Consider the following 22,056-nt stretch of genomic DNA (forward strand, 5'->3'; position numbering starts at 1 on the left):
CCATTCTTTTTTCTGGTCAGCCTATAATCTTTATTTCTCAAATGAATGTACCTTTGGTCCTTCTAATATTTAATTACAGGCAACATGAGAAAAATATTAATATTTCTAAGAAAAGTATCTGAATGAATGATTTCAGGGGGACCCTGGAGATCGCGGGTACCCAGGACCACCGGGTGTTTTGGTAACTCCATCTCTTCCGCTCAAAGGTTTGTGTCTAGCTTGGTTTCGCCATAAATTATTAGGAAATGGGACTTGGGTGGCCCTGACGGAAGAGTCTGGCCCAGTATTTGTGTATTTTGCATGCTTGGCATGCTAAATACATTGATTTTAGCAAGAATATGTAATTTACAAGTGCAGGTCGATAAGTGCATCTGGACCATCTCTGTTGGTATAAGACTCCAAATATTATTTTTTTTTAGCATGTAAGCTGTATGCAGAGATTTTTGTTATGTCACCCTTCTAATTTTAATTGCTAAAAAATGTTTCCAAACCATCTAAGACCTACCAAGATGCTGCCTCCAAGAAAGTGACCCAAGTCAGTGTGAAAGACAGTGCCGCTCAAGGTTCATGTGTCTGCAGAGAAGGGATCTAAGATCCTGCATTTTTTTAAAAAGTTTATTTATTTATTTTGAGAGACAGAGAGAGCTTGAGCACAAGCACGAGTGGGGGAGGGGCAGAGAGAGATGGAGGGAGAGAATCCCAAGCAGGCTGACACGATCAGCATGGAGCCCAAAGCAGGGCTCGATCTCATGAATGGTGAGATCATGACCATGAACCAAAATCAAGAGTCGGATGTTCAACCGACTGAGCCCCTCAAGCGCCCCTTAAGATCCTGCATTTCTAACTGTGGCGAGAAACTGCAAGAACAATCTCTTAGTTATACTCAACCAAGCCTCACAAGAAGTAATTGTGTGTGAATTTTAAGATGTATATATACGTTTATTACACTGACACGGGTTGTTGTTTTGGGCAGGCCCTCCAGGGGATCCGGGGCGCCCTGGCCGCTATGGAGAAACGGGGTCTGTTGGACCGCCTGGTCCCCCTGGTCCCTCAGGACCACCAGGGGAAACCTGTGCAGGTAGAAATCTACTGGCCTTTCTGTGCCAGATTTCCTACATCTTCCTCCTCCCTGGAGGTTCTCAACTCTAGCTGATACTGATGTCAACTAGGAGCATTTCAACTGGTGGCTGACCCCACCCAGATCAACAATGTTGGGCATTCTGGAGCATGGACCTAGACATCTGCTGCTACCAAAGCGCCTCTTACTTCTATGTATACAGCACGGTTTAAGAACCACTGAACTCAAGCCAATTAATGGCTTACTTGGAAGAAATCCAGATCCCTCAGCTGTACCTCGGAAATACTGAGTCAGCATCTTGGGGGTGTGGTGAGGAATCTGTGGGTATAAGAGGCAAGTTGTCAGAGGCAGATAAGATTTGGAAACTGGTGCCAGGCTCAGAGTGTTTTTTCAGGTCTTTCCATCCTCTTGGAAAGGCTCTCCCTGTTGACATCTATTCGTGAAAATTGAGTTCCTCTTCGTGAAAGATTCACAAATTATGAATTAAAAGATAAAACTGTGATTCAGCCTTCATTTAAAAAACAAAACCAAAACAACAGTCCTCACCTCCCCCCAAAATCAGTACCCCCTCCAAAATAAAACAAAAGAAAACAAAACCTTATAGCTCATGGTAATCAAGTTGCAGAAGTGCCTGGGAAAGAGTCCTATTGATATAGGACTTTGAACTCCTTCAAGTGCTGTGCTGGTTAATATTCCCAAGTAAGATTAGGAATAGAAGTGTAGAGGAGATTTGCATTCTGGGAACTCAGGAGAACTCATTAAATGTACGAGGAGAAAGTCTTGAATAGACGTAATTTTATCCAGTCCGTGTCTCTTGTTCTATTTACTGAGGAGTGAAAAATTTCCTGACATTCATCTGTTAACTACAAAGTTCTTTAATTTTCTATGAATCTAGCTTCCACTTTGTAGGATCTGATAACTGACCACAAAGGTGGCAAAGTTTAGTTTATTTAATCTGTAGATACCGTAGCCTTGGCTTCATTGACCCAGGGCTATCTAAGTTGTGTAGACAGTACTCAGTTCATCAGGAATCATTAGCCTCTGGTATTAGATTTCTTCTTTTGGGCATATTTATAATAAAATAGTGGCTCTAGCAGATTGAAATCAAAACCCAGTGCGAGTAAGCAACACATATCTCTAGCAGATTGAAAACTGAATATAACAGAAAGCCTCTTAATTCCACAAGATTTTTTTTAAAGAATTAACCCAATGGCTTTCAAGTCTTGACTACAATCTATTATAAAAAATATATTTAGTATTACATTGCATTTGCATTACATTGCACACATATATGTATCCACATATACATATGATTGAAACACAAATTTCATAAAAGAATACCTTTTGGGGTACGATGTATTCTATTTTCTATGCCACTCTTTTGTTTTGAAAAAAAATTTTTAATGCTGGCCACAACTGAATTGATTTCATGGGTGCTCAAGGTGCTATATTCCATACACCGTAGCCCATTTTCCCTGTTGGAAAGTGGTCGAGCATTTTCCATAGACTGGGGCAAGACACCAGGTAGCATCCAGGTGCATCCAGTGACTGTGGAGGTTTGGAGACAAGTCTTAGGAATGACATGAAGACAAGGTGACAGCCAAGTCAACAGGAACACCTTTCATTTAAGTACACCAATATTCATAGCCTTTGCTATGCTTATTTTACAATCATCTAAAATATTTACCATGAGAGAAGTAGGGTTTTGGAGTCAGATACCTGTGACTGAATCCCAGCCGTGCCACTCAGTGTAGTATGCTGAACTAGTTACGTGTTTACACTATGGACTAAAAACATTCCAGGTTCTACCACATACAAGTGGTGTGGTCTTAAGCATTTACGAAACCTCTCTGTGCCTCAGTTTTCTCCTCTTTAGAGTGCAGTTCTTGTTAGGGTTGAAGGAAGCAATATGTAAACAGTTCTTAGAATGCCGTTAGCCATGTTATTTATTATTGGTCTAAATTTCTGTGCCTTATCTATAAGGTACAAACTTTGCAAGATTGTTTCAAGAGTAAGGCTAATGTTTGAAAATATATGCAAAGCCCCAGCATATATGCACACTGTAATGAATGCCATTAATTTAGTTAGCATGCTACTTACTGATTACTGACAGGGTTTCTGTTGTCTGTTACTGAATGAATTACCCAAAACCTAGTGGCTTAAAACAACAATCATCATATTACCCCTAGCTGTGGTTCAAGAATTCAGGAAGGGCTAAGCTGAGCAATTCTAGATTGGGATGTTCATCACCATTATGTGGCTGCAACAGACACATGAGGACTGGCTGGGCATCTCTGTCCTCTTTCTTTTGTTTAGTCTCATGGCCTCTCTGTCTGGCTCTGTACTTATTTAGGCTTCCGTAGAGCATGGTGGCTTCAGAGCAGTGATATTGCTTCTATGGTGGCTCCATATCCCAAGCATTTCAGCTCACAAGGCAGAAGCTGAATCATCTTTAATGACGTAGCCATCGTCTTTGTACATGGCATCACTCCTGCTGTACTTTGTTAGTGCAAATAATCACAAAATCCCATCACATTCAAGGAGAGGGGAACAAGAGTGTGAGGGATGAGAGCTACCATGGCAGCCATCTTTGGAAACTATAATCTTCCACAGAGAGATTCATGCTCAGAAAGAAGATGCTTCTCACAGGAAGGCTTCCTGCTGTCTTTAGCCAAAGCCCCCAGTAAGAGGGTCAGATGTCACAAGAAAGCAGGATTTAGCTTTTACTCACTTTGACCCCTGAACACACCGAACATTTCAACATTCATGGAGCGTGTGTAATTACGTGTGGCTGGAGAGAGAGAGATCGGGTTCTAATACAGCACCTCTATGCCTCTCCCCAACCTACCTTGCTATGAAAGGTATGGTATTCTATATCTTACGGAGATGATATGTGAGTCCATATTTTTATTTGCTACATGTGCTAATATGTTCATCCAGATTATTTTTTACCAATATCAAAGTGGAAAAATTGAAAACATTATAATTTTAATTAAATAATATGTGTTTTTTCCTCCAATAACCCTAAATAATAGGGAAAAAGTAAGAAAATCTGATTCCTCAAAATTTCCACTTGTGGGCTTATTTCAAAGAAGGTGAGGTATTCTTATGGCTGGGAAATCAAGTTAATTTTGAAATACATTTTTTACCTTTAAAAATTTTTACAGTCTAAGGAAGAATGTACGGATTTTGATTTCTTCTTAAAAAAAAAAAGTTTGTTTACTCTGAGAGATACATGTGGTTTTCATTCTCAATTTCTCTTGGAGGCATGATGGGACCCCCTGGGCCAGGAGGGTTTCCTGGTCATCCGGGATTTCCAGGGGCAGCCGGTATCCCCGGGAGAGCTGATTCCACTCCAGGGAAACCAGGGAGCCCGGGACCACCTGGGTTGCCTGGAGCTCCAGGACTGCAGGGCCCTCCAGGATCAGATGGTAAAGTGCTCCTCATTCACGTTCACTGGCATTTATGTTGCATGTGATATCTGCAGTGTCATTCAGAAAATGTGACTTTCTAAATATTTTTTAACATTATCCATTATGTCATGAGCCAAGTTAGTATTATTAATAATACAAAAAAGTAGACTGATGTTGGAGATCACATCAGCTAAAACATACGGTTGAGGATTTAAGTGTGAATGGTAGAGTTTTGTAAATTACTACAATTTCTATTTTTTCAATGTCGTTTTAATTTTTATCAGAGTTATATAAATAGAGGTGGTGTAAGAGACAGTTCTATGAAGCCTGTTGTAAAGAATTGCCATCCTAGCCAACCCCTTCTTCTGTTCCTTCCTCCCCAGGGGCAATTATCTTCGCACAAGTCATTGGGATCTTTTTTTATTTGCCTTTCTAGTGCCCTTCAATGTGCTTGTATTTCTTTCTTTCTTTCTTTCCTTCTTTCTTTTCTTTCTTTCTTTCTTTCTTTCTTTCTTTCTTTCTTTCTTTCTTTCTTTCTTTCTTTCTTTCTTTCTTTATGTTTATTTTTTTGGGGAGATGAGGGGCAGAGAGAGAGGGAGACACAGAATCTGAATCAGGCTCCAGGCTTCCACCCATCAGTACAGAGCCCAAGGGCGGATCGTGACCTGAACCATAGTGGAGGCTTAACTGGCTGAACCACCCAGGCACCACCTTGTATTGCAATTTCTTGATTCTTGACTTTGAGACTTATCTTTTCACTTCCTTCCATAGAAGACGAAATTGGCTCTCGTTCAGTCCCTCCCCACCGCACGTGTGCACATTTTCTACTCCCAAAGCCTAGTCAACGTAGTTATTCTCTTAGTTTTGACTACATAAAAATATTCAGTATTTACACTGAATGGTTACATAAATGCTGTTCACCAGGTCTGCCATCCAATAATGTATGTTATTACTTTTCTAGTGTACCATTTTGTTAAGAGTAGTCTTGGTTTTTTGTGTGTGTTTGCTTGCTTTTCAATATGCCTACTGTGAATTTAACCTCAAACCATCTAGAGTTGCGTAAATTTCCATTCTAACTCATGAAATATTTTATCAGTATTATCTCTTTGAATAAATCTCTCCTGGAGCTTTTTAACCTGTTCAAATTATGTCAGGTTGCAATTTTAAGCCATCTCAGACACTGTCTTGAAATCTTCCTTTACCAGGAATTCTTTTTCTCTTTGTCTCTGTCTCTTTATGTTTCCCTCTGTCTCTGTTTCTCCGTCTCTCTGGGTCCCCTTGTTACCTACAACTCACATATTTCTATCATACTTCTATCTCATATATCCATCATCATACGTCCTGAAAAAAGTATACTTTATCTGTCTGAAAATGCCTTTATTCTACTGTGGAATTTGGTTGATAATTTGGCTGAATATAAAATTCTAGATTGGAAATACATTTTTCTAGGCATTGTCCATTGTTTTCTAGAGTTGAAGAAGTCCAATGACATTTAGATTCTTGATCCTTTGTTTGAAATCTGTTTTCTGCTCTGGAATCTTACAGAATTTTTCTGTTTTCTCCAATGACCTTCAATTTCACAACGACTTGCCTCTGTGTGGGCACATCTGCATTTATTCGTAGGCGCTCAGTGAGCAAGTTCTAGCCAACACAGTTCCTCCATTTCTGGAAAAATTTCTTGAAGTGTTTCTCTGAAGATACTTTCTCCTCCATTTCCCCCCCTGTTTTCTCCTTCTGAATTCTACATATGTGCCTATTAGTGAATCCACCATATATGTTTCTTTATTACTTTTCACCTTCTTATTTTTCTGTAACACTTTCTTGTAGACTTCCTCAACTCCACTTTACATCTCTGCTCCAGAATTTTTCAATTTCTACTTTCATAGTAGTTTTCTTTTTGTTTCTAAGGATTTTGTTGTTGCTATTGTTCTGTTTTAATGTTTTTTTTTAAGTTTTTTAGGTGTATTTATTTATTTTGAGAAAGAGACAGAGTGAGTGGGGGAGGGCAGAGAGAGAGGGAGACAGAATCCCAAGTAGGCTCCATGCTGTCAGCACAGAGCCTGGTGTGGGGCTCAAACTCATGAACTCATGAGACCATGACCTGAGCAGAAGAAACCAAGAGCTGGATGCTTAACCAACGGAGCCACCCAGGAAGCCCTTCAGTGTTTTCTTTTGTAGCAATCTGTTCATGTTTTAGAGGTGAAATGCTTTCCTTCATCTACTTTTTAAATCATATACTTTATTTCAAAGTTTTCTTCTTGCTACGTTGTCTCTTTCCTCAATTCTGAGGGGCCATAGTTGCTGCTGTAATTCTTGAGAAGGGGATCTTATGATTAAATTGTTTCTTTAACCAGTCCTCCTGTTTGGGGCACTGTCATTCTACTTCAAGGTACCAATTCCTGAACTTTGGGAGAGATTTCTCATGTAAATTGTGTTCTTTGTTCCCTTTCCCCCCTGCCTGCTTAGAATTCAGCTTTTCAAGGTCTGCTAGGTTCTTTTACACTTTTTGTTTTGTTTCCTTACCTCCCCCCCTCCCCCTTTTTTTGTCTTGTGAGCTTACATCTTTTTATAATATTATTTTACTGTTTGCTGTTTTACTGGGATTCAGGGAGAATAAAGAACTTATTGTTTATGTTTTAACTGTCACACTTAATCGAATATCTCTGAATTTTTGCTTTTATGAGCTTTCTTAATTTGTTAATTATTCATAATGGAAGGGGAAAAGGATGTTTGCTGCACAGTTATTTTTGTTTGTTGTTTATTTATTGTCTTTGTTTTTTTGTCCACCTTTCTCTACAACCCACTAAGTTGGGGTTGAGATTAGGATGGCTTTATCAATGGTTGTGGGAGCAGAAGCATGCCATGACAATTGTATGGTCTATTTGTTTATATATTCTTATATTAGAGAGAAAGAAATTTGGAAAATGAATGGAAGAAAGTGGGCTTCAGGGGAAAATAAGAGTGCAAGAGACATTTGCACTTGTTCTTTGGAAGACATTCACAAAAACTGAGTGCTTCTCTTATGCCCCATCCCCCTTTCCCACTGTAAAGTTATATATTGTAGTGTCGGGCACCCTGGACCACAAGGAATAAAAGGCAAAGCAGGTCCTCCAGGAAGAAGAGGCTCGAAAGGAGAAAAAGGCAAGTATGCAGCAAAGGTAGGATTTCCTGAAGACAATAGCTTATGGGGGGGGGGGTTGGAGGCATTTATGAAGTGGGCAATGGAACATTTCACTTCGATGCGATACGCACCTTAGTTACCCCCTTGAGTGCCCCTTTTCATCACGTGCTTATGATGTGGTTAGAACTTAGCCAAAGTCAAGTCTTTATATCTGAGAGTCTAAAGGAGACCCTTGCCTGCTGTGAAATTTGCCTCAGAGTGGTGACTTTTTTCATGAGGTGCTTTTTGTTCCTTGAAAGAAGTGGAGATGAGAAAGTACTGATCTTTTATTTCACTTTCTCTCTGTGGGTCCATACTTCCCCATGTCATCAAGTGTTTGTGTCTCAGTGTTTCTCCACTGTAAATTGTTTGGTGCCTTTTTGACCATCTGGAACAGGTGGGTATGAGAGCATAAACACAGCTGAGTTTGACCATCCGAAAGGCTTTTTTTTCGACTAAAAGTCCTGATGATTAGAAAACGCATTGTAGTGAATTGTCAGTTGTAATAGGCAATGCAGTCAGTAATCCTTTTTCACATATTATTTTGTTTCTTTATTTGTTTAGAGTTTATGCTCTAACCCAATTTTTTTTTTTTGTTTCTTCAGCAGGAACCAGATAAAAGACTTTCAAACTTTTAAAAATATGATTTCTTATTTTAAAGTTCCTTCAGTAAAATTGGGTATCAGTTTATCAGAATGAGTTTATTTAAAGACCCAAGATACCCCATTTGTCCAGAAATGATACACCTGCCCCACGTAGACCATGCCTAGGTACCCCTACACAGTGCCCCTCCCCTGCTTACGTCACATGTTATCAGTTATGGGAGTTAAGAACCATGTACGTCATACCCTTTTTGTTCTTATTTTCATTCTTGGTTTTGTTTAGTAAAGGCTTTTTGGGATTTCGTGCAGGAAATATGACAAAGCTGCCTTTTATCCTCTGTCTAGGAAACGCGGGGCTCTGTGCCTGTGAGCCTGGTCCCATGGGCCCACCAGGCCCTCCAGGACTTCCTGGGAGGCAGGGTAGTAAGGGAGACTTGGGGCTCCCTGGGTGGCTTGGAGAGAAAGGTCATCCAGGCCCTCCGGGTGCTGAAGGATCTCCAGGACCACCAGTGAGTAGCTCTTACCAATAACAATCTTTCTAGTTAAAAGAGACAGAGATAAAATTCAACTGTAGCTCTTTCTGACTTATAGTATGATATATATTTTATGTTTTGAACCTATACATATATTAATGACCAAAAAAAAATCATCTATGTTCATTCATTCATTCAACTAATATTTATTGAGCACCTACTATGTTCCATGTGTCATTCTAGGTGCTGGGGATGCAGTAGGGAGCAGAGCACCGTCTGTACCCTCCTGGGGACTCCTGGGGTTGGGAGGGACGCATGCTGGGTAGCAAATAGATGAGTACGTATGGCTGATGATGATAAAGGCCATCACCATCTAATGTAGCTTGAGGGGAAAAGCTGGAGGAAATGAAGACAAAGAAGTGGCTGGAGGTTATGTGGGGTTGTGGAGCACGGGGCTTGGTGGGTGCGTTGGGTTTGGGCTTTTATTCTGGATGACAGGGAACAGCCAGTGGAAAGTTTTAAGAAGAGACAGACATAATGCTCTATGGCTGACATTAGCTTCGAATGGCTCACTATGGTAGTTCTGGTAAGAACAGATAACAGGGGGCGAGGGAAGGAGGGAGATGGGCTGGAGGACTGCTGCATAGTCCTGGTGAAATATGATGGTAGACAAATTAGCATGTTGGTGCTGGGTGTGACGAGAAATGATCAGATTCTCGATATGTTTTGAGATCGGTGCTAATAGATTGGCTGTTGGGCTGGACATGGGATATTAGAAGGAGAAAAGTAAAGGATAAGACCCAAATGGGGAAGCCAATGTGAGGAGTAGGTGTGGAGTGGGGAAAGGAAGTATCATTGGGGCCATCTTAAATTTGAGGTGCCAATCAGACAAGCAGGTCGAGGTGTTGAAGGGTAGTGAGATGGTATTCAAGTAAGAGATTCCGATGCGAGGTCCAAGGTGGAGATACAGACATTGGCTTTGTCAGCGTTTATGTGATATTTCGTGCCACAGAGTAGATCTATTTTGAAATGGTTCTCATCTGCTGACCATTACAAGTGACTCGAGTTGAGGCACAGCCTTTCAGCAACTTGACTCCTCAGAAGAAACTCACTGGCCCTAAGGGCATTACTCTGAAGGCTGGACACAGCCTGCCTGTCCCCTCTTTATCAAAGAGCCTTAATCCTGGGGTGACCTGGAGCCTACCCATCAGCTTGAATGTCCTCTTTTCCATTTTCCCTGGGACATGCTATGGAAATAAGGTTCCAGTCTGAGAGCCTTAAGTGAGGGTGACAATTAGGCTCTCTCTCGGTACCACCCTCAATACACTTGCAAAACACACTCACAAAGTCTGCTTGACAAGAAGCTAACTCCTTAATACGTGTATGTTGAATGAACACAGCCGCAGCTGTTAAGCACTTTGCATTTTATAGTCTGCTTTTTCCATTCGGCATTTGAGCACAGTCATTTTTTATAGTGGTACCTTCATTAAGAAGATGATACTGGTTCTAAAATATTTTTATGGCTTTCTCTTGAGTTGCTTCTCAGGGCTAGCCTCTTTGAGTGTGAATTGCTAGTTTGCCCAGGGTTGTCCTGGCTGAGCTTTATGTCATTCGGCTGCTGTATGGCTTACTCTTAGGACAGGTAATGTTTCTGATGTCTTTTTTTCTGTACATGATCCTGTCCATATGACTTCTCTGCATTAAGTTCATCACAGTGTGGTTATAGCTGGGGACTAGATCCTTATACCACGAGGCACTGTGAAAGGAAAGTGTTTGGGGGAAAGGAATGGATACAAAGAGAGAGCACAGAGGAACCACAGACGATCACTGTGGGTGCTCTCACTTTATCGGACATGTCCTCTCTCAGCAGCTGGTCCCTGGCCTCAGAAGCCACAGATTGGTAGGCAAATAGAAAACAGAAAAGTGCGTTTAGGTTCTTTACATTTTTTTTTTTTTTAATGGTTTGAACAAAGCTTTGTATTTATTGCCATAGTCTGAGGTTGGGGGTTTCCTACCAAGATGCTGTCATGTTAAGCATGGGGACTGGGAGGCACGTGGATCCACTTTCAAATCCCAACTCTGACACTGGCAAGCTCTACGGTCTTCCTGAGCCTCAGTGCCTCATTTATAAAATGGACATAACAACGGGGTAAGAATTCAGTTCAGCAACATATTCTGAGGGCTGTAAGGGATACACCAGTGATCAAGCAGGGTCACTGCCCCTGATGAGTTGTAGAGCAAACCAAAGGTCATGGACTTGACATGGGCTAAATCTGACCTACTGGCTTGTTTGGTTTTGTCTTCGTGATGTTTTATTTTGTATTATTAATAAGATTTATGGCGGCCCTTGAGAAATTGGAAGTTCATTAACACAGGGTCAGTGCATTCCCACAGTTGCCAGGAGCTGAGAGGTGACCAGGCATGTAGAAGGGCTGGGTGCTCCTGGCTCCGCGCGGTCTATCCATCTGCTTCCCTTGCTAGGCACGGCCCCTGTGGGCATCTGTGGCTCAAATCCCTGATCTAGACCATGTTTTAAACAACTGTTACATGGCTGGCAGAGAGGAATTTGTTGTGTTGCTGTTGAGACTTTGTTGTTGTATTAACACATGTATTTAATGATCTCAGGTCTTGGAATAATGACAAGTAGCCTTGATCCCAAAGCTGCTGGGAACCTTTGCCCCAAGAATCTCTTGGATTCAACATTTGTTTCACTAAGAATCTAAGTCTAAGTGCCATGAAGGCAAGACGGTCTGCTGTTAACTGTTGTGTCCTTGCTACTCTCAGTATTCCCTGGCCCTTTGTAGATTGTCAGTGAATGTCTCTCTAGTGAAATCCAAAACCAGTGCTGGTTATCTATTTTTTTTTTTTCTCACTAGCTCAAATAAATCTGAGATCTGACTCTAGTGCTGAATATTCTATATCTGCGCAGCATTAGAGAAATTTATAGTACATTCTAAGTCTTCAATGGCTAACTAAGGAGCGGCTCAGACTCCCAGGACACCAAGGTCTCATTTATTAAGCATTCCACTGGCATTCTCCTTCTGGAAAGAAACTGGTTCGTGTGCTAAATGAATGGTTTTATGTGTTGATAGTTTATCCATCGGAAGGGCATTTTCATTATCTGCCTCTTGGGCTGAACACTGTGTCTCATATACTTTGGACCTGTCATGTTGTCACTTATGACTTAGTCTATACAGGAAAAATAAGCATTTAAGCAACACTCAACCCATATTAGCACTTTGCGATTTCTAAAGTTCCTTTTCTATTCCAGCTCTTCCTACTGAGAAATTTGTTCCACCCGCCTTTTTGATGTCACATAGACATCGTTACCTGGGATGCTGTACTACAGTGACGCCCCTGGCGGGGGTGGGGGAGGTAGTTGAGTGGGTGTGTGGAACTGTTTTTTTTTCTACATCAGATGCCTCCCAAGCATTTTTGCCATTTGGGTTTTATGCCTGTTGCATACGGTTTTGGCTTCCTCTTCATTCTTACTACTTAATGCTGCCATCATACTGATCTCCACTGTTCCTTCTTCTCCTCTTAGTAGCTAACTGCTTATAAAGTGCCAGTTAAGCAGGTTAAGCTTGCATGAACTTGTTAGATTGTATGAAAATAAGGCAAGGTGGCATCTGTGTGGGAAAAGTAAATGGTCTTCTCAGTCATTTTTACCTCCGTCTAAATTCTTATCTGTGTTTCTTGACTTTCAAGGTCATCTGATAAGTAACCTTGTTATGTATAGTGTTTCTGTAGCTGTATTTACTATGATGCTTGGCCACTCTAATATGCTGATGGTAGGTTTCCAGATTGTTGACATGGCTTAATATTCAGTAATATGTAACACTTATAAAACCATGACCCAAACAGTGAGTCTCAGAGCAATGTTGAGGTCAAAAGATGATGAGCCCATCAGTGAAAATCAGCTGTTTACTTGCTATATAGAGGAAATATATCAACCGTGTAACCATGGTTCTCATTTTCCCCTCCTCTTGCCCATCAGTTTCCCTCAATATCACAAGCTTATCCCTAAACCTCTGCCTTCGGCTTTAGTGGCAGCTCTTGTGGTTAACCTACCTTCTTCTTTACTCCTCATTCTATTAAAATGCTCAAGATAGTTAAAAAATTTGATTATAGGGGGTGCCTGGGTGGCTCAGTCGGTTAAGCATCCGACTTCAGCTCAGGTCATGATCTCGCGGTCCATGAGTTCAAGCCCTGCGTCGGGCTCTGTGCTGACCGCTCAGAGCCTGGAGCCTGTTTCGGATTCTGTGTCTCCCTCTCTCTCTGACCCTCCCCCATTCATGCTCTGTCTCTGTCTCAAAAATAAATAAATGTTAAAAAAAATTAAAAAATTTGATTATAAATTTTTATGTTGAGATAAATTTTATGTTATGACTCAAAGAAGTTACACAATCACACAGAGAGTTCCCATGGACCCTTCGCCAAGCATCCCTGATGATAGCATACATAACCATAGTACGTTGCCAAAACCAGGAAATTGATAATGATAGATGCTTCTGTTGAATCTGGTACAGACCTTATCCAGATTCCACAAGCTTCTAAATGCAGGTCAAGACCTTCAGTTTTGTAAGGTAGGACCCACCTTAGAAGGTAAGGAAGAGAGTGATACCACGGGTACCACTCCAGAATCTGGAACAGGTGATTTAGAAGGAAAGAAGAGAGAGATTAGATGTAGGTGAGTAACTTTTGACCCATCAAAATTAAACTGATTCATTCCTCTTATTTCTCACCAAGGGAAAACCCGGTGCTGCAGGACCACTTGGCAGTAAAGGAGAAAAGGGAGACATGGTTGTGTCAAGAGTGAAAGGTGAGTCTAGTCAATCACTTAGCTCCCTGCCATTTTTATGAATGATAGATGAACTTTCATCTTGTATTCATTTCCCTGTGACCACAGATCAATTCTATAACAAGACACAGGATTGTTCAGATTGCTTAAAAAAATATTCCTGGCCTGGGGCTCCTGGGTGGCTCAGTTGGTTGAGTGACTAACTCTTGATTTTGGCTCAGGTCACGATCCCAGGATCCTGGGATCGAGTCTCGTGTCAGGCTCCGCACTGAGCGTGGAACCTGCTTAAGATTCTCTGTCTCTCTCCCCCTGTGCCCCTCTACCCTACTTGTGCACTCTCGTGCTCTCTCTCTCTCTCTCTCTCTAAAATAAAAAATAATATTCCTTGACCTTCACAGAGCGGTGAGAATATGGAACCTCAAATCCTCTATCTCTGATTTGAAAATATAGATGCTCCTTTAGCCACCTATTTAAATCTTCATTACTGTGAACTTGGATTTGAAGACCTCCTTTGACCTGCCTACCAGTTTTTCAGTGCGTTATGGCATCCTGTGTTCATCAAGACTATTTTGGTCATGACAGAAACCCAGCTTGAAGTAGTTTTAGAAAACATTATTGACTCAGCCAAACAAAATTTGAAATGTTAGACATAGTCTCCCAGGACAGCTGGGTCCAGGGGACTGCACCATCTGCCTTTCTCCCCGAGACTAGCTTTCCCTGGGCTGTGTGGGTAGACTGCCCTTCCTAGCAGAAGCTCTAAGTTGTTACAAAAAGGAAGAGAGCTAGCTCTACCTTCTCAGCTCCAGTTTGAAAAACAAAACAATTCTGGAAAGATTGGCCTAGACTGGGGCAAGTGTGCAGCCACGGACTACTCCCCATTCACCACTGCTAGGGGATGGAGTACCATGTCGGGCACCACACACACAGCGGCCATGTGATTGGTGCCTCCTTACACAACCTCCTCAGCAGAGCGCTCCCCAAATAAGAGATCCTGTGGGTTTGGCAGTTGTCTTTCCTCCCTATGACTTTTGTGTGGTTGTCTTTATGTGACTTTAGTCAATGGAGACACTCAGGGGAGTCTCTACCGGCCCACCTGGAGGCAAGGTCATTGCTTTTACCTTTTGTCCTGTGTTTCCTTCTACTTCACCCAGCTGCTGAGAAGGGCTTGAATATCTTTTGGCCTTTATTCCCAGGGCAGAAAGGAGAAAGGGGTCCTGATGGGCTCCCAGGATTTCCAGGGCAACAGGGACAACATGGCCAGGATGGACTTCCTGGAGAAAGGGGGGATCCGGGACCCCCGGTATGTATAATTCTTCTTTGGCTGTAGAGTTTCATTTCCTTATATGGTCACAAAGCATCTGTTTTCCCCTTCTCAATTTAAAACTGTAATTCAGTAAAGTGTCATGTGCTGTGAATCAGAGTCACCTTCCATTGACTGCCAGAAAAAGATCATTGTTACAAAAGGTGTGGCATAGTTGCAGATGGTCTGAAATCCTGAGTGACAGTTGAGTCACGGCATGACTTTCTGTCCCGTCTGTGGTCTTTGTATCATTATCATGGTGTTTATCTATTTCTGGGGCCCTTGTCTCTAGCTACAAAGCCCCCAGTGGCTGCAGGCCTGTTCAGTTAACTTTGTAGGGAGGAGCATAGAACACAGGTCCTGATAATGACCTCCAGTTCTGTCCCCAGGTGAAGAAGCACATGAGGGGAAGTGGCAAACAAGAGAGGGTGAACTGGTGCAAATCTGAACTGACATGTTAGTTGATGGAAAACCCCACCGACAAATGATATTTTTTGCATTTTTCAAACATGATTTGGGTGGAGACCATGTGGAGGTAACGGAGGTCGTAAGAGAAGACAATGAGACATGATCCTGGGCTTAGGAACTTAAAGTATCACGGGTACATGAGGCATGTTTGGATGCCTACATTATGTTTTATTCACATCATTAAATTTCTTTTTTTTTTTTTAAAGTTTATTTATTCTGATAGAGGCAGAGACAGAGAGAGCTGGGGAGGGACAGAGAGAGAGGGGGGAGAGAAAGAGAATCCTAAGCAGGCTCCATGCTACCAGCTGCAGAGCCCGATGCAGGGCTCAATCCCACGAACCATGAGATCATGACCTGAGCCGAAGCCAAGAGTCAGACACTTAACCGATTGAGCCACCCAGGCGCCCCCACATCATCAATTTCCCGAAGAGCAATCCGCTTTCACATTTTATCCTAGGAGATGGAGGCCGAGGGTGTGTTACTCAAGGTCACCTATCTGTCGAGTAGACTACACCGCAGGGAATACCCCAGTCTGTCTTATGCCAAAGCATGTGCTACTTTCACCAGCCTGTGCTGCCTGCCATCAACAGTGTCGTAATAGAGAAGGACTAACTTCTGATTTATAGGCGCTCCTTCAGACAGATGGTATGTGAGTAAGAGAGGCCTGGAAATCAAACCAGGGTAGATGGTCAGAAGTCTCTCTCGTCTTTCAGCTGATACCAAGTATCATGATAATCATGAACGAAGTCTGCCTTAGATTTGGCAATCCTTGTTTTGTTTACTTTCCCGCTTCAGGAACTATCTAGAAGCCAATGTCACTAAGTGGCAATGGTCCTCGGGTTCCGATCTCATTGTGAAAAACCAAACGTACCCTAGGTCGCATTAGGTGAGGGGTTTCTATAATGGTCTAGAGCGGTCCTCCTAGATTCGTTGAACCAATCCAGATTCACAAGACTGTCATCACCCACATGTGAGACCAGGCTACTCGGGAAGACAGAAGACACAGCCCTCAGCTTGCCAGCAGGGTAGCATCAGACGTGCGTCGCTCGTATGCAAGACCCCTAGTAGCTGTTCATTCGGCGGGAGAGAGTGAAACGAGATCCACACGCAGCACATGTGCCAGCAGCGTTGACTGAGAGCCTCCTGCCCCACAGGGACACGGCCTGTGGAGACCCCACAGGGAACCACCGCTCAAGGGAGCCCCGGCAAGGACTCCGCACAGGTCTTCATAGTTTTCCAGACCAGATGCAAGTTTTGCCACCAGGGATTGATGTTACCATAAGCAATGTTGCCTTGTAATATATTTGACATCCAATTTTTAGGAAGTTTCCAGAGGAACAGAACTAGACTGTTAACCAAAGGTCAAATTCTTAAAGCAGGAGAAGGAAGTGTTGGTCAGCCCTTTCCTTGCAGACGTGGAGGGTAATTGAGTCTATCCTGTGTGTTCTCATAAATGCAGGAAAACAGTTTCAAAGACCTAAGAATTTATTTATTCAGCTTGTAAGCCTTCTTTCTTACCTCCCTCAATTGACGTATTTCTGTATTTCGTTATATTTGGTATTAGAGAGTTGTTCTAACAAAAAATTTCTAAATTCTGTATTGAATACATAACACAGCTTTCTGTATTTGAGGTGGACCCCCCAGCCATAGCATCTATATGTTTGTAAATTTTTATGTAAAAGATGAAGAAGAAACTAAGTTACTCATCTATTGGTGATTTAATAGCTTGCTATTGAGGAACTGTCTACTGGAAATAAGAAGTTTTTCCACAGCTTCTATAGACTATGACAATGGCTGCTTTGGGTTTATGGACTTGCAAAGATTGGTAGTTGACTCACGATGCAAATATTCCCAGGGGGATCATGAAGACGCAGCCCCAGGTGCAAAAGGGTTTCCTGGATTGCCAGGGCCCCCAGGAAGAACAGGACCTAAGGGACAACCAGGACTAGGATTTCCCGGGCCACCAGGAGAAAGAGGGCCACCAGGAGCTCCAGGCCGTCCTGGCGAGAGGGGCCTTGAGGGCCTGAAGGGTCAGAAAGGTAATTTTGAAGGTTTTGTGTTACAGAATGTCAGGGGAAAATAGTGGAAGCTAAAGCGATCCCCTCTTTGGGGCCAAACTATTGTAGCAGAACCACTAAATAAAATTCCTTCAGGCTGCTGTTCAAACCTTGAATATTGCCAGACAAATAAAAGCATTACAGCACAATCAATATTTACAACAAATTCTTAAAATACTAAAATGTCTTTGTTGCATTATTTGTCTAGCATGCCAAAATTGTCTTCATTCATTTCTCAATCCCAACTTACGCAATCTGCATTAAATTTACATATATATTCAAGATATCTATTTGTTTATAGTCTTTTGAGACAACGCAGTGTATCTTAATAAAAAACACCAGTATTTCATTTAAAAAATACATCACTGTCCTTGAAAACCCATTTGTAGGCATTCTAGAAAGAAAGAAAAAAAGGAAGGGATTTCAAATATATTTGACAGTTATTTGAATTTAAACAATAAAGTGACTTGCAGTATTATAGCTGAAAACTTTTGAAAAGGCTGGAGAAAGAATTTAGATTTTTTTCTTTTGCAATATGTGCATATACCTTGGACTACGTTATTAACTGCGAAGTTTTAGAATGAAATAATATCTTTGGTTCTTGCTTCGACAACATAGAAAGGCAATATTTTGGCCCTCAATAAGGTTTAAGATTATGGTTCTGGACCCATCAAAATATAACAGTATTTTTATTCATTTGGTACATTTTTGATTTGAGAGCATATGAAGTAGTACATTATAATTATTTCTATGAGAAAAGAGAAATGTTCTATTTTAAAGGGGGAAGGAAACAGAGGCACAAGCTTCGGAGTCTTACTGTCTTGACCATGAAAATGGCGGGTGACAACGATCACATTGCGGAGTCATTAAAAAAATTCAAGAGACAGTACATTTGAGGCCACTGACTCATGGTAGCCCCTCCCTGAATGGCAGCTGGTATTAATATCTCAGCGCCCCCGCCCCCCCCCCCCCCCGTCATCTACACACTCCCACAGCCAAACTGGGAGTCAGATCTTCTGAACTCAGTGTCAGATGTTGCTGTGATTTCCTGCTTTACCAAATCTTCTGATTCCATTGTATTGGATATCATTGAGCCTATAAATGCATTGTTTTCTTCTAGGCTAGTAAAACTGATACTTCTTGGAATTTTTCCTATTCCCCCTATGTTTATAGCTGTCTGACCGTTGAAGTTCAGATTTCAGGACCGAGCTTCTAGAAATTCAGAACAAAGGTAGTTCAAGTGATCTAACAATACTTGGGGTCCTCTTATCCCTTGGATGCCATATATACTACATGAAAAGAATATCTTGATTGAGTTGTCTTTGGGATTCATGTTACATGGGGCTATCAGTTGTGTGAATGCCACTTTTTTTTTTTCATTCCAGGTGATACAATTTCTTGTAATGTAACCTACCCTGGGAGGCCAGGGCCTCCAGGTTTTGATGGAGCTCCAGGTATGATCAATGAGAAGTTAACTGTTTTAACTAGTAACAGAACTAGTAAGACAGATGAACCAATAGTTCATCATCAGGCAACTAATGAGGATATTTCTAAAACTCTTACCGGGTTTTGAAGCCAGTATGAGTGGTAATTCCCATCGGGACTCTAGTCTACTGGTTTGGGCACCCTCTAGGTGGGTTTTTAATTTTTTTTAGATCTCTGTGTAACAAAATTTACCTTGATTTGATCACAAATCAGTGAAAATGTCTGCTCTTTGAGAATTTAAAAACTGTATTTCCTATGCCCCAAGAGTGAATAATGATAATTTGCTTACTGATTACATTTTGCTCTCTTCTGTTTTCCAAATCTCAAGGGACGTGAACACTCAAAGTTGAAGTTGGCAGGTGCACCTCCTTTAAAGTTATTTTAGCTGAGATCACTTACAGTAGGAAATGACAGAACGGTTTTTTTCTTTAATTAAAAAAATTTTTTTTAATAAATCTCAATTCCTTTTGTAGGTGCTTTTTGCCTATACTTCATTTGAGGGCAAATTCAGTAAGATGCAGGGAAATAGATTTTGGCCTTCACCCAGCAGGCCACATATCTTTCTTCCTACAGAAGGGGCTATGCTCTAATATTTGTGTTGACACAGAGCAGAGGAACCAAAAGGTTCATCTGAGTGCTGGTGTATGTCTCAAAGGCTTTCAGGAAGAATCCTTTATGTACGACTTAAAGTATACTAACAAGGGGCACCTGGATGTCTCAGTCAGTTAACTGTCCGGCTTCAGCTCAGGTCATGATCTCATGGTTCCTGAATTTGAGCCCCACGTTGGGCTCTGTGCTGACAGCTCAGAGCCTGGAACCTGCTTCAGATTCTGTGTCTCCCTCTCTCTCTGCCCCTCCCCCGCTCACAGTCTCTCTCTCTCTCTCTCTCTCTCTCTCTCTCTCTCTCTCTCTCTCTTTCTCTCTTTCTCTCTCTCTCTCAAAAATAAATAAACATTAACTTCTTTAAAAAAATGAAGTACATGAACAGAATCATTCTTTGAAACACTTACTTGGAGCACGTGATTCATAAAATGATTATGTAAACCAGGCGAGGCAACATCTTCCATAAAGTAGAAGTCCTCTGAAAAAGACCGCATAGAGGTTTTTTTCGTTTTTTTTTTTTTTTTAAATCACCTTAGTTTGTTCTCATTTCATTTGTGTTTTACTGAGTCTGGGTTTGGTTGTTATTGTTTAGGACCAAAGGGACTTCCGGGCCCTCCGGGCGCTCCAGGGTTGAGGTGTTTAGATGGGCCAAAGGGTCAGCGTGGCAAACCAGGAATATCAGAAATACCTGGTCCACCTGGTAAGTAAGTGGTTTTCAGTTAAGAATGTGTGTAGACCTCGAAACTCGATGACCTTAGTAAGCAAATGGCCCACGGATCCCTAGGTCATGGGGGGATGTTTTTTCTTGAAACACTAAGCTTTTAGCTATGTTTTGATAATTTTTAGGTTCTGGTAATTTTGTAAATGCTCAGGGCTCCTTCCACCTGAAAGCATGAGTTATAGACTACTGTTGGTCTATTATTTGGTAGAAACTGCTCAGTACAGACAGACCGCCAGTGGATGAAAGCGATTAGGGAAACATTGTTGGCTTCTAGAAAACACAAACTCACAACGTATTTTCCTGTGAAAGGTGGCAAAGCAACGTTGCCTATTAAGTTACTCTGAATTTTAGTTACGTATCCCTGTGTTTTTTTCTTAATGTGTTTTTATCAAAGTAGTAGTCTTACATTTGTATTGGTTCTATATTTGTACGTTTAACAATTGAAACAATATTTTTCGATAGGTTTTCGTGGTGACGTAGGAGATCCAGGTTTTGGAGGTGCAAAGGGGTCCTCCCTTCCTGGGCCCCCAGGCTCTCCCGGTTCTCGTGGAGCAAATGGGCAGAAAGGAATCATGGGAGACACTGCCTACGGCCACCCAGGTCCCCCGGGAGAGAGAGGTCTTGCAGGGGTGCCGGGGTCAAAAGGACACAGAGGTGATCCAGGACCTCCAGGCTTTGCAGGTATGAGGGCTGTCCTGTCCCTGTGGTCCATAAAGCTGGCTCAGGTCTGCAACAGGTCACTGAAGACTATTTAGACTATCTAGCCTTAGAAGTCTAGAATGCGAAATGTCCCCCCAGGCATCTTCCCTCATAAATGAGCACTGGTCACATTTCAAGTAACCTGAGTCCTTAGTGTTGCCTTTGCATTTTACTGGTTCCTTTCGAGTCCAGGGCAGCTCACTGTGACTCCATCAGTTCAGTTTGATTCAGCAGCTACTGGACATCTGCCTGCTTCGGACTCAGGACAGTATGTTAGCTCTGTAAACGCCCAAGGAGTAGGGCCCGGGGAACATGCCCACTGCCAAAGCCAGGTTGAAGGACCACCTGTAAGAGGAGGGGCAGCTCAGGGAGGCGGAACAGGGTGAGATGCTGTTTAGGGAAGCCCCATGGAGGAGCTGGGGGTGGGCTGGGCCCTGGCACACAAGCTGTGTCATTTGAACAGGTGACAGGGTGGAGAGACTTTCGTCCCAGCAGGGGCAGCAGGCGGGGAAGGTGGGAGGATGGCCCTGGCACTGATTTTCATCCATTTCCAGATTCACCAAGGATTCTTCAGGATCCTCAGCAGAGGTCTTTAGATTTAATGTGCTTAAAAATAAGCCTGGGTCAGGGCCATGAAAATCCTCTTCTGGGCCCCAATCTCAGAAATTTTGATTCATTACATCAAAATTGGATGGGGGCCAGAAATTCCATCTGAACTTACTTAGCCTTTTGGGTGATGGTGACCAAGAGTGGACCCCAGACTAGAGTTTTACAAGCACTGTTCTGGGTCTTTTCTGACAGTGGATGGGCCAGCATTTATTAGGTGTCCACAGTAGTATCATAGTACAGGGCATGTGAAGGACAAGGGACTAAGCCACATTCTGTGTCACCAGGGAGCTTACTTGTTCTGTAGTTTGTAAGTCAAAATATTCATATGCAAAACCCCAATTAGTTGGAAAGTAACAAGATAATGTATTATCTGAGTCAGTAAAAATAATTTTGACTTAGTAATTCGCTATTTCACTTGTGAAGATGTATCTAAGGGAAATGTTCAGCAGAAGATGAAGGTTATTATGAAAATACTCTTGGGGGCACCTGGGTAGCTGAGTCGGTTGACCATCTGACTCTTGATTTTGGCTCAGGTCATGATCTCACGGTTCGTGCGGCCCTGAGTCAGGATGTGCTGACGGCCTGGA

At 42.2% G+C, this 22,056-nt stretch overlaps 1 protein-coding gene across 9 annotated transcripts in view; it reads left to right on the plus strand.

The window, feature by feature from the left end:
- The window catches only part of COL4A4 (collagen type IV alpha 4 chain), a 130,605-nt gene that overhangs the window by 59,497 nt on the left and 49,052 nt on the right, over positions 1-22,056 (plus strand). For all 9 annotated transcript variants that reach the window (XM_040450813.1, XM_040450819.1, XM_040450821.1 and 6 more), the window contains 11 exons: positions 137-206; positions 974-1,078; positions 4,345-4,509; positions 7,543-7,632; positions 8,599-8,762; positions 13,476-13,548; positions 14,721-14,827; positions 17,151-17,334; positions 18,738-18,806; positions 20,033-20,140; positions 20,624-20,842. In XM_040450813.1, coding sequence (XP_040306747.1) covers positions 137-206; positions 974-1,078; positions 4,345-4,509; positions 7,543-7,632; positions 8,599-8,762; positions 13,476-13,548; positions 14,721-14,827; positions 17,151-17,334; positions 18,738-18,806; positions 20,033-20,140; positions 20,624-20,842 — 1,354 coding nt within the window. The remainder of the gene's footprint in view (positions 1-136; positions 207-973; positions 1,079-4,344; positions 4,510-7,542; positions 7,633-8,598; positions 8,763-13,475; positions 13,549-14,720; positions 14,828-17,150; positions 17,335-18,737; positions 18,807-20,032; positions 20,141-20,623; positions 20,843-22,056) is intronic.

This window comes from Herpailurus yagouaroundi, unplaced genomic scaffold (genome assembly GCF_014898765.1).
Source record: "Herpailurus yagouaroundi ecotype Mexico unplaced genomic scaffold, PumYag 202, whole genome shotgun sequence".
NCBI classification, from domain to species: Eukaryota; Metazoa; Chordata; class Mammalia; order Carnivora; family Felidae; genus Herpailurus; species Herpailurus yagouaroundi.